Source organism: Aquarana catesbeiana, linkage group LG03 (assembly GCF_042186555.1).
Source record: "Aquarana catesbeiana isolate 2022-GZ linkage group LG03, ASM4218655v1, whole genome shotgun sequence".
Taxonomy (NCBI): domain Eukaryota; kingdom Metazoa; phylum Chordata; class Amphibia; order Anura; family Ranidae; genus Aquarana; species Aquarana catesbeiana.
This window is the reverse complement of record NC_133326.1, coordinates 283,142,910-283,153,434: the sequence shown is the minus strand read 5'-3', so window position 1 is coordinate 283,153,434 and position 10,525 is coordinate 283,142,910. Positions and strand designations below refer to the sequence as shown.

Sequence of the window (10,525 nt, the reverse complement as noted above, 5' to 3'; positions counted from 1 at the left end):
TAGTGCTGATGAGAAAAGGTATTTAGCAGTTTATATTTACTAAGGCTGCATTCACACCTGAGCATATCCTTTTCAGGCAGAAAGATTTTACTGCCATTTTGTACAGGTCAAAAGGTCACCAATGAAAAAAGCAGAAAATGCCTGTAAGCTGCCTAAAAAGCTCATGTACTTTTTTGAGCTTCAGGCGACAGAATGCTCAGATGTGAACAGGGGCCATTCAAATGAATGGGATTTTGCTTGTTGGGCGTTTTGGAACTTTTTGAGATGAACGTTTTACAAGCTGAAAAACACTCAGGTGTGAATGGGCCCTAAAATATTTGCATTTCCATGTTCTGTGTACTGTGGGAGACCAGATATAGTGAATGCAGGGTCCTGGGTTTAGTAACACTTTAGGGACTACTTTCCATCACAACATAGAACTTTGGATGTGACCGTAGGCTCACAAAAGTTGTTTGAACATCTGACTGACCTGTAAAAAAAAAAAAAAATATAAAATTTCCACCGCTGCTTCTGAAAAACCATGCTATGTTTATTATGGACCGCAAAGATGACCATTTACCAAAGCAAACTGCATTTCTACAAAAGAAAAGTTGAAATCCCTGGAAGAAAAGCAGGACTCAAACCATGTTCTTCCTTTTTATTTATAATGTTATCTTACATTGAGACATGCCATTATAAGAGAAGTTCTAAAACATTCATAATGAACTGTCACAGAGTGTTACATTAATTTAAAGAATTATAAACATATATAGGTCTGCATGAGCAAGTTAGAATCTCAGGACCATTTCACAGGACACTTGTGTGTATGAAAAATGCTTTCTTGGAACACTGTTCCAGACTGGACAAAGATAAAAAATCTATTGCGTTCAGCGCTCAGATAACCGGTGTTGACTTGCATGCAGAAAAACACATTCAACTCACTGGTCAACTACTTTTTAGGTTACAAATCTCTATGAACTATTTACAAACTATTTGGAGTGTGAGGTTTTCTCCATACAAATAAGAAAAACAGCCTTGCAGGTGTTCTGCACAAGTAACATTTGCAAAGAGGACTAGTGATAAATTCAGTTAGCCCATACTGTAGATGTTTCTATGTGATGTGTAAGGATTATTTTCAAGTGCAACAAACTGATTTATATAAAAGAAGTGGATGCCGGTTTTACTTGCCAAGCTACACCAACAAATATTTCTATAAAAAGCTAAGAAGTTCACCCATAAAACGTTGCAGAACCAGGTTTACACCGTCTACAGTTTATAAGTTCTTAAGATATAGTTAAACTCTTTCTACTTATTCACAAACAAAAAAAAAAGCCAAAAGGTTGTGTCAAGAACTCCAAGTCCTGGTTTGTAATCCATTGTGCTGACAGACTGGTTGTTAGAGAAGGGTATACCACAGATGTTCATAGAACTGAACAGATATCTGTGGCAGCACTTTCACCTATCAATTAGCTTGTCTCAAGACAGCCGATATAGTATAAGAGCCTCACTTTCACAATGACCTTGGCTTTTTTATGCAAGTTAACAAGCTGAGGGCTGTAAATAACCGAACTGCCACCCTCTATGTAGGTGAAAATTCAATTCAATCAGTGAAGAAATAGAGTTAGTTGTCACTATTGTCCTTCCTTCACTACACAGAAAGTCTCTGACCTAGGACAACCGTGTGTACATATCACGTGCCCTATACCTCAATGGCTGAATCTTTGTCAATGACTAAGTAGTGACAGGGGGGACAAAGAAGTCTCAAAGCTTGAAAATTAAAAAACTAAAGTCAGCTGTGGCAAATTGCATATTTTTATCCTGATGGGTTCCTGTTACCCAAATCAAATCTGTACTGTACCTCTGTGGGAATTCAAATGACCATGCTGAGAATACAAAGTTTTACCCATTTAAATTGATACTCTGACAAGACAGGATGAGAGAAAAAAAATAAAAAATATATATATAAGCACTGTAGGTACACTTGAATTTTTTTACTAATCTAAGGGTTTTGTATAGAGGTTTTCTCTTTCTATTAAATTTTTATTTCCACTATTACAAGTTCTAAGCCACACATCAATAGGCTCACAATACACAAACATCAGATGTTTTCATGCATTGCTCCACCAAACATGCAGATGCTCCAAACACCAAGCTGGAGTGCCTACTTAAATAGGATTAAACAGTTTCTTCACCAACCTAGAAGGCCTTGTTAAGGCTACATGTACACTAGCCTTCCTGGACCGTGGTAAAAACGCAAACCGTGTTGCCACGTTTTACATTTTCCCATGGCGGGTAGACAAAACTTTCCTATCCTAAACTCGTTTCTTCCACGTTCAGGAGAGGTAGGTTTACCTTAACCTAAATACGGCAGCTCCTAAACTCTGCTAAAAGCCTATGTGTGCATGGACACAGCTTTGGCAAAAAAAAACAAAAAATGCCAAAAGCTCCTAAACTCAAGTTTAGGAACTGCCAGGTGTACATGAAGCCCTTACACCAATGCAGAGGACCATAGAGTTTGAAGGTGTTTACATGGCCAGGAACGGCAGATATTTGCCTACAGCTGCCTGTATGACTATGGGGTTGATTTGCTAAAACTGGAGTGCGCAAAATTTGGTGCAGTTCTGCATAGAAACCAATCCGCTTCCAGTTTTTTTGTTTTGCTAAAGTTTAATTGAACAAGCTGAAGTTAGAATCTGACTGGCCAACATGCACAGCAGCACCAGATTTTGCACTCTCCAGTTTTAGTAAATCAATACCTATGACAGGCTGTAGCTGTACGCATGTCGCCACACACCCGGCTTTTGCATGAGTACTGGTACAGATAAGCAACCCTTAACGCAATCTGTCTGCATTCAGGGTTGCTCATCCATGCCTGTACACATTCAAGTACTTTACAGAACATTTAAAAGCAATTTCAACTACTTGTTGACCATTGCATCATTTGCAATATATTGACTATGACAGATAACAGATAACAAATGAAATCATATGAAGCACTGGTTTAAAGTTAAAAGGAACTATCAATAACACCATACACATGTTTCAAGGGACAGCTTAGAAAACAAAATGGACAGAATTAAGGCTGTAAGGGAGAGAAATGAAAGAACAGTAAAGTTCAAGAAAATATACAAAAACTAAAACCACTTAAAATGTGTGCAAACTTGAATAGGTCTGTCAACTTGCCATTTTAGTGGTGCAAAGCCATATCTTAAGCTACAAAAAAACACAGCTTGGGCAAGCAGGTTAAAGCAATGGTTAGCAGCACACTAATACAAATGGTTATTTTTCACATTACCCAACCAGAGCACCCTATGACTGTAAACTGGTAGGTGAAAGAAAAGAAACACCTCACTCCAGATTTCATTATTTATGGCACACCATTTAGTAAAAAATATTATGGTCATTACAGTATGCCATATCTTTACTATAAATTGATACTGATAGATTGAACTTTCGTCAAAACTAATTTAAAATTGTGGCTTTCAACGTTTCCTTCAGGTTACAATCAGTTTAGTTAAGCCGCTTACATGTATGCCGGGATTTTGCCTCTAACAGCAGATCTAAATATAGTGCAACTTCAGGAACGTTTTAGGCTGTCATGATACTAGCTAGTTTCAATTTACAACCCAGGAATATATGTGTAAACATGGTCACCCCTTAATTGTTCCCACTAAGGCAAGTGCCAATGGGATTGCACCCCTACATAGAACCCACGCATCAGCTCATTGTTATGTTAAAGTGGTTGCAACCCCTTATATATACCCAGTGAAGTGACTGCCTCAGGTGATACACAGAGATGAAACAAATCCTGCTACATTAGGTTATACCTGGTTATCTACAGCTGTCTTTCCCCTACACATTCAAAGTGCAGAGTTTACACAGGATCTCTCAGCCCTGAAAAGCCGGGGGTGGGGAGCTAATTATATCAGTTAGGGGGACACCCCCTTTCACACAGCACACAGGAACAGAGCCAGGGCTGTCAGTCATCTGAAGGTACCTACCCTGTCACCTTTTTTCTCTTGGTGTCAAGAAAATTCATCAGAAGGGACTTCTGCTGATTGAGAAATTAAGCAGCAGACAGAAATGGCACTTAGTCCTCATGCACACAGGGCATTTGAAAAAACGGGCTGCAAAGCCAGTTCTGATGCCAGGAAAAAGCAGCTGTAAAAAAGGTGCTTTTAGAAAGATTTTGTATTGGCGTTAATGCGCGTTTAGTTTAGCAGCCTCTTTCTGCCCTCTTTTTTTCTACTCTCAAATCCAATTACTACAGCTTAAAAATGCTTGATGCCGTATACAGCGTTAACACGCGTCAGTTTAACACTGCTGCTCCAGGAAAGCACTGGCCCTGAGTTTTTTTTAATTTTAGCAGCTTATGCTTAAGGCCTATGCCACTTACAGCTCCTAAAAGCCTGTGTGTGCACGCGCATGAGGCCATAGAATAACAGAGGCGTTTTTAAGCTGTAAAAAAAAACAAAACAAAAAAAAACAAAACAAAACAAAACAAAACAAAACAAAACAAAAAACACGTCCGACGCTGCTAAAAGCAGCTGTAAAAACACCCTGTGTGCATGAGGCCTTAGTGGTTTTAACTGAGACAAAGTACACACTATAAGAGGGATAGCCTATGTTCATATTGCATGTCTAAGTTTACAACCACTTTAAGGGCCAGAGTATCTGATCCTTATAAAATTGACTACCTCATGAAAACTGAAACATGAAAAAGGAAATCTCACTAGAGTACCTGATTGCTATACCCAAAATCAAAGATGTTTTTCAGTCTAAAGAAAAAGATATAGTGACCCCCGCCGAAACAGCTCAGCATCAGTTTCATCTGTGATGGGAAAAATATAGGGCCTGCCATTGCTGAATTAGGAATGCTTGCCAATTGTTAATCTGCCTATAGGATTTTAATATTTTGAGTCACTGACATGCAGGTCAGGAGAGTCAGAGAATTCATTAGTCCTTATTCACAATCTTGCACTTGGAAAGATTCAAACTACTGAGGAATAAGGGTGGCATGATAGCCAAGAAACTAGAACTACCCAAATAAGAGCTCAACAGGGGTAGCCTCTTCCTCATCTAATAAGAGGTATTAGTACTCTTCTGTATTTATGGCTCACATGTCAATCCATGACTACAGCTTGTTCGACATGAAATGTCACCGACAACGGAATGCATCACAAGACTTCATACCACCAGCCACATGTTTCTAGTGAACACCTTTTATCTCCAATTACATTACACATGCTTACCCAACAGACAGTACACCTAAAACTTTTTTTTACATAATTTTAGATATATACATGAATGTGATCAGCTTAATGTAAATCTTACTGTTATGAAGGTTTTTTGTTACATATACAGTGCGGGGAAAAAAAAGTATTTGATCCCCTGATTTTGTACATTTGCCCACTGACAAAGAAATGATCAATCTATAATTTTAATGGTAGGTTTATTTTAACAGTGAGAGACAGAACAAAAATATCCAGAAAAACGCATTTCAAAAAAGTTATAAATTGATTTGCATTCTAAGTGAGTGAAATAAGTATTTGATCCCCTATCAATCAGCAAGACTTCTGGCTCCCAGGTATCTTCTCAGAGTGCTCCTAATCTCAGCTTGTTACCTGTATAAGACACCTGTCCACAGAAGCAAATTAATTCGATTCCAATCTCTCCACCATGGCCAAGACCAAAGAGCTATCAAAGAATGTCAGGGACAAGACTGTAGACCTACACAAGGCTGGAATGGGCTACAAGACCATCGGCAAGCAGCTTTGAGAGAGGGTGAGAACAGTTTGTGCGTTTATTATTGGCAAATGAAAGAAACACAAAAGAACCGTAAATCTCCCTCGGTCTGGGGCTCCATGCAAGATCTCGTCTTGTGGAGTTTAAATGATCATGAGAAGGGTGAGGAATCAGCCCAGAAGGACACACGAGAATCTTGTCAATGATTTCAAGGCAGATGGGACCATAATCACCAAGAAAACAATTGGTAACATACTACGCCACGAAGGACTGAAATCGTGTAGCGCCCACAAGGTTCCCCTGCTCAAGAAAGCACATGTACAGGCCCGTCTGAAGCTTGCTAATGAACATCTGAATGATTCAGAGGAGAACTGGGTTAAAGTGTTGTGGTCAGATGAGACCAAAATCAAGCTCTTTGGCATCAACTCATTGCGCCGTGCTTGGGGTAGGAGGAATGCTGGCTATGACCCCAAGAACACCGTCAAACATGGGGGTGGAAACATTATGTTTTGGGGGGGGGGGTTTCTGCTAAGGGGACAGGACAACTAGGACAACTTCACCGCATTAAAAGGGATGATGGACAGGGCCATGTACTGTCAAATCTTGGGTGAGAATCTCCTTCCCTCAGCCAGGGCATTGAAAATGGGTCCTGGATGGGTATTCCAGCATGACAATAAGTAAATTAAGGTCCTGGAGTGGCCTAGCCAGTCTCCAGACCTTAATACCATAGAAAATATGTGGAGGGAGCTGAAGGTTCGAGTTACCAAACGTCAGCCTCGAAACCTTAATGACTTGGAGAGGATCTGCAAAGAGGAGTGGGACAAAATCCCTCCAGAGATGTGTGCAAACATGGTGGCCAACGACAAGAAACGTCTGACCTCTGATTGCCAACAAGGGTTTTGCCACCAAGTACTAAGTCGTGTTTTGCGAAGGGGTCAAATACTTATATCACTCATTAAAATGCAAATCAATTTATATCTTTTTAGAAATGCGTTTTTCTGGATTTGTTTGTTATTCTGTCTCTCACTGTTAAAATAAACCTACCATTAAAATTATAGACTGATCATTTGTCAGTGGTAAAATGTACAAAATCAGCAGGGGATCAAATACTTTTTTCCCCTCACTGTATACAGTTAGCAATTATACATGTACATAGGAGTAGAGCCATCTGCTCATTCTATCTGCCTTCTGCTTTTCAAAGCCACACAACTGGTTGTGATTTACAAATCCATCACACAAATTAAATATATGGGTCTGCCAACCTACCAAAAACAGTGCACACCTCATGGTGAGCAGAATGATAAATATGTGCCCACCTAAAATACACTATAGTTTCCCTGTGAGTGGTAAAAAGATTCCCAAGGATGAGGGTAAGGGTATTTTGTATTTTCATTGTTGCAGTTTTGTGTGGGAACCATATTTAAAAGACATGTTTTAATCCCAAGGATCCCTGTGAAACAGGAGCCGATTTGTCAATTCAGCATCGCAGAGCATCATTATCAATAGCACTAAACTCTTCCCACTAACAGATGGCTTTAGAGAGGCCATATAGAAAAGTGATGGTGCTTAAAGGCAATGGGGTGGGTTCTGTTAACAAAGGTGAGCTGTTTGCAAGACAGAGCTTACTATAACCCTATGCAAATGTCCCGAAACCAGAACTAGGAAAAAGTAATATCCTTTTACACTCACAGTGCTCTAGAAGGGCAGAGGCTTGGAAAGTAAACTCCAGTGGATAAAGGGTTGCGAGTCATTCGAGAGCCCGTTAATGCATGGTTTGAATTTAATTCTACATTTCCAACAAATTTTAAAGAAAATTGGTCTTGAGAAACATGAAAGTTGCGATTATTGATGCCTCTGAAAATTCTACTAGCCTGGCTGTCTTGCTGAATCTCCGGCTTCAAATGTAAATATGGGAATCTACTTTTGTCGGAGGTTTTGACCTACTATACATTGTTCCAGGCCAAGTATTGAAGCCACTAGTTCAGCATGAAAGCTAAGCATCTACCATTTCTGAAGTCAGTCAGCAATGCAGCCCTCATCTCTCTCGTGACATGTTTGCATTTTGGTTTGGGATGCAACAACATAACTTCAAGAGTGCTGCAAAATGCTTGGAAGCAAATTTCACCTAGGCACATTGGGTAGAGGTTTCTACACAGGTTCATGTGAGGAAATGCATTTTAGTCCTATGCCATAAGTGGCCAATGACTGGCAGATAAGTTATATTCGAAAGGAAAATGGGAAGACTAAATGGCAAGAAATATTTACACCCCTACCCCATCCCAGCAATAGGTTTACATGGAGCTCCTGATAAATGAACAGGGACTTCTTAAAATTTACCATATGCCAAATATTAGCCGAGTTCATGAACATAAATGGTTACAATTCGCCTGCCACCACCTGCTCATGTTCTCATATTACGTACCTGTTCTATAAAGAATGACTCTTCCTTAAGGCTCCGTTCATACATAGGCATTTTGAATCGCCGGGCCGAATCGCCACGATTCAGCCCGCGATTTCAAAAGGCGCTGTTAAAATGTCAAAATGCACATCAGCCTGTTCAGGTGCCATTTATTTTAATGGCACCTAAAAACGCAGTACAATTCTGCCGCGATTGTTGCCCAAAAGAAGTTCCTTTCAAAACGCCTGTGTGTGAACAGAGCCTTATGCCTCATTCACACTTGAGCTTTTTGAAGCTCAAAAACACTCGAACAAACAAAAATCGATCGTTTTTAATAGCCTTTGTTCACATCTGGAGCGTCCTGTTGCTTGTAGCAAAACGCCTGCTGCTCAAAAAAGTACACAAACTACTTTTCAGGCAGAAACAAAACGTTTTTTGTCCCCATACACTTCAATGGAAATGCCTAAAAAGCACAACATGAGCTTTTAAGCGTTTTGTCATGCGTTTTCTGCTAAAACAGCAGCTTTCTGCCCCCTTTTCATGCAGCATTCCACATGCCTCAAAAAACGCCTGACAAAAGCTGCAAAAACTTTCAATTCTGCTCCAAAAAACGTTTGAAAAAAAAAAAAACACTTGAAAAAATGGGACACTTGGGTGTAAATGTGGACTAAAGGAAACTTCTCTGGATAGCAAGATAGCATCTGAGATTATTGATTTTCTTTTAAAGATGCAAGACTTGGGTCTGTCAACCTCCTCTTTGCTTCCCTAAATAGCGAGTCGCTAACCCTGAACAAAAAAAGGTGCAGATTGGACACAGACTTGCTGGCTGTAAAATTAGATGGCAGATTCCATATTATAACCCTGAAAAAACCTTTAAAAGCATACAGATGTTACAGTAGAATATCTCTGCAGCATGCTCCACTACTAGAAATGAAATCATGTCTTACCTATGCTGATTTGATCATATCCACAACTATCTTTCATAGATCACTGATTAGAAGCCAAGCTAGGTTATGCCAATTTACATTCTGAAAGTGAGAAGTACACTTCAGGCTGCAATGACATGTCATCTGATAAGTTAGCAATCAGAGGTGCATTGAAAGACTTTGTAAATACAAAGAAAAAAATTGAAAACTCTATACAAGAGTACATTTAATTCTCTGAGTTAATACCATAAAAGAAGACATTTTTTATAGTTATTCCATGTTTAAATTTGTTCATGAGGATGTTGGGGTTTGAGGGCTTCTCCTAATGTACACTTAATTCTATGTACAGGGAATTTGTGACAAGGCAAGACAAATGTGTGAGGCCTTATGTGAAAGGGGCCAGTCTCTAAATCTGGACCACACATGAGTTCTTGGGAAGTGGACACTAGACCTCCCTACTCTATGGAGTCACTTTAGGAAAGACAGGAAGTGGACTGCAGCTCATTACATACCAGGAAGAGATCTCCAATGCCCTAAAATAGGTGGCATTCTTCTGTAAAATTCACATTTGAACATAGCACCCTGATTGGAGGACTATTCAGCAAATCATCTCACTGTTATGCCAAGGTAATTAGAATTCGAACAAACCTAACAATATTCACAGCTCAGCAACAAAATACAGGTCTGCTTTGCTGAGCATCCCTTTTACACTTAATATAATATTTGTCAAGTTTGTATACGTTAAAGAAAAATAAGGAAAAAAAAAAAAAAAAAAAACTGTACAAAGGCAAAAGTAGAATAACAAAAAAAAATATTTTACTAAAACATAAGATTTACAGATTTCCAAGACAAGCCATACAAAATGGTCACAAGCTTTGGATGGTTTAACACTCAAAAAGAGAAGTTAGTTATAATTTAATAGGAGTCACACTGGATTCACAACTTTTTTTTTGTGTCTTCGGGAAAGCTTGTCTGTCTACAGAAGCGAGCTAGGGGGCCAACATACTACAGACAAGTTAGCCTTTTTCAAACAATATTAATAAAAAGGAGGTATCCATTTGTTAAAAGGGGAAGAAAAAAAAATAGGATACTGCAACAACCCTAGACTATTTCCATTCACAGTGCTCACACTGAAATTATGATGCTAAAATGGAAAGTTACAGAGGTCTTGCCACCTCTTAAATGTTAAGGAACATGCTGATGATAATCTACTGCCTCTGCTCATGCGCTACAAGTGAATCAGAACAAGACATGAGATCTGCTATTGTGCACTTAATCACCAAAGACTGACCATGTCTGGGCTTTTTTTTTTATTCTGTATTTTTATTTATTTTTTTCTTTTTAAGACTGTGTCCATTGAACGCAAAGAAAAATATAAGGAAGAAATCTTGGCAGAACCGAAGAAGTGATGCACACCTGAAGAGCAAGAGGAGTTTAAACGTTATTCGTGGCGTATAGCCTAGTCCATGCTCTGGCT

General features: G+C 39.2%; 1 protein-coding gene across 1 annotated transcript in view; it reads right to left on the bottom strand.

The window, feature by feature from the left end:
* Positions 1–622: 622 nt before the first annotated feature.
* UBE2N (ubiquitin conjugating enzyme E2 N) overlaps positions 623–10,525 on the bottom strand; it is a 68,534-nt gene continuing 58,631 nt past the window's right edge. Inside the window, exon 4 of the mRNA XM_073620177.1 lies at positions 623–10,523. Coding sequence (XP_073476278.1) covers positions 10,483–10,523 — 41 coding nt within the window. The 3' untranslated portion in view covers positions 623–10,482. The remainder of the gene's footprint in view (positions 10,524–10,525) is intronic.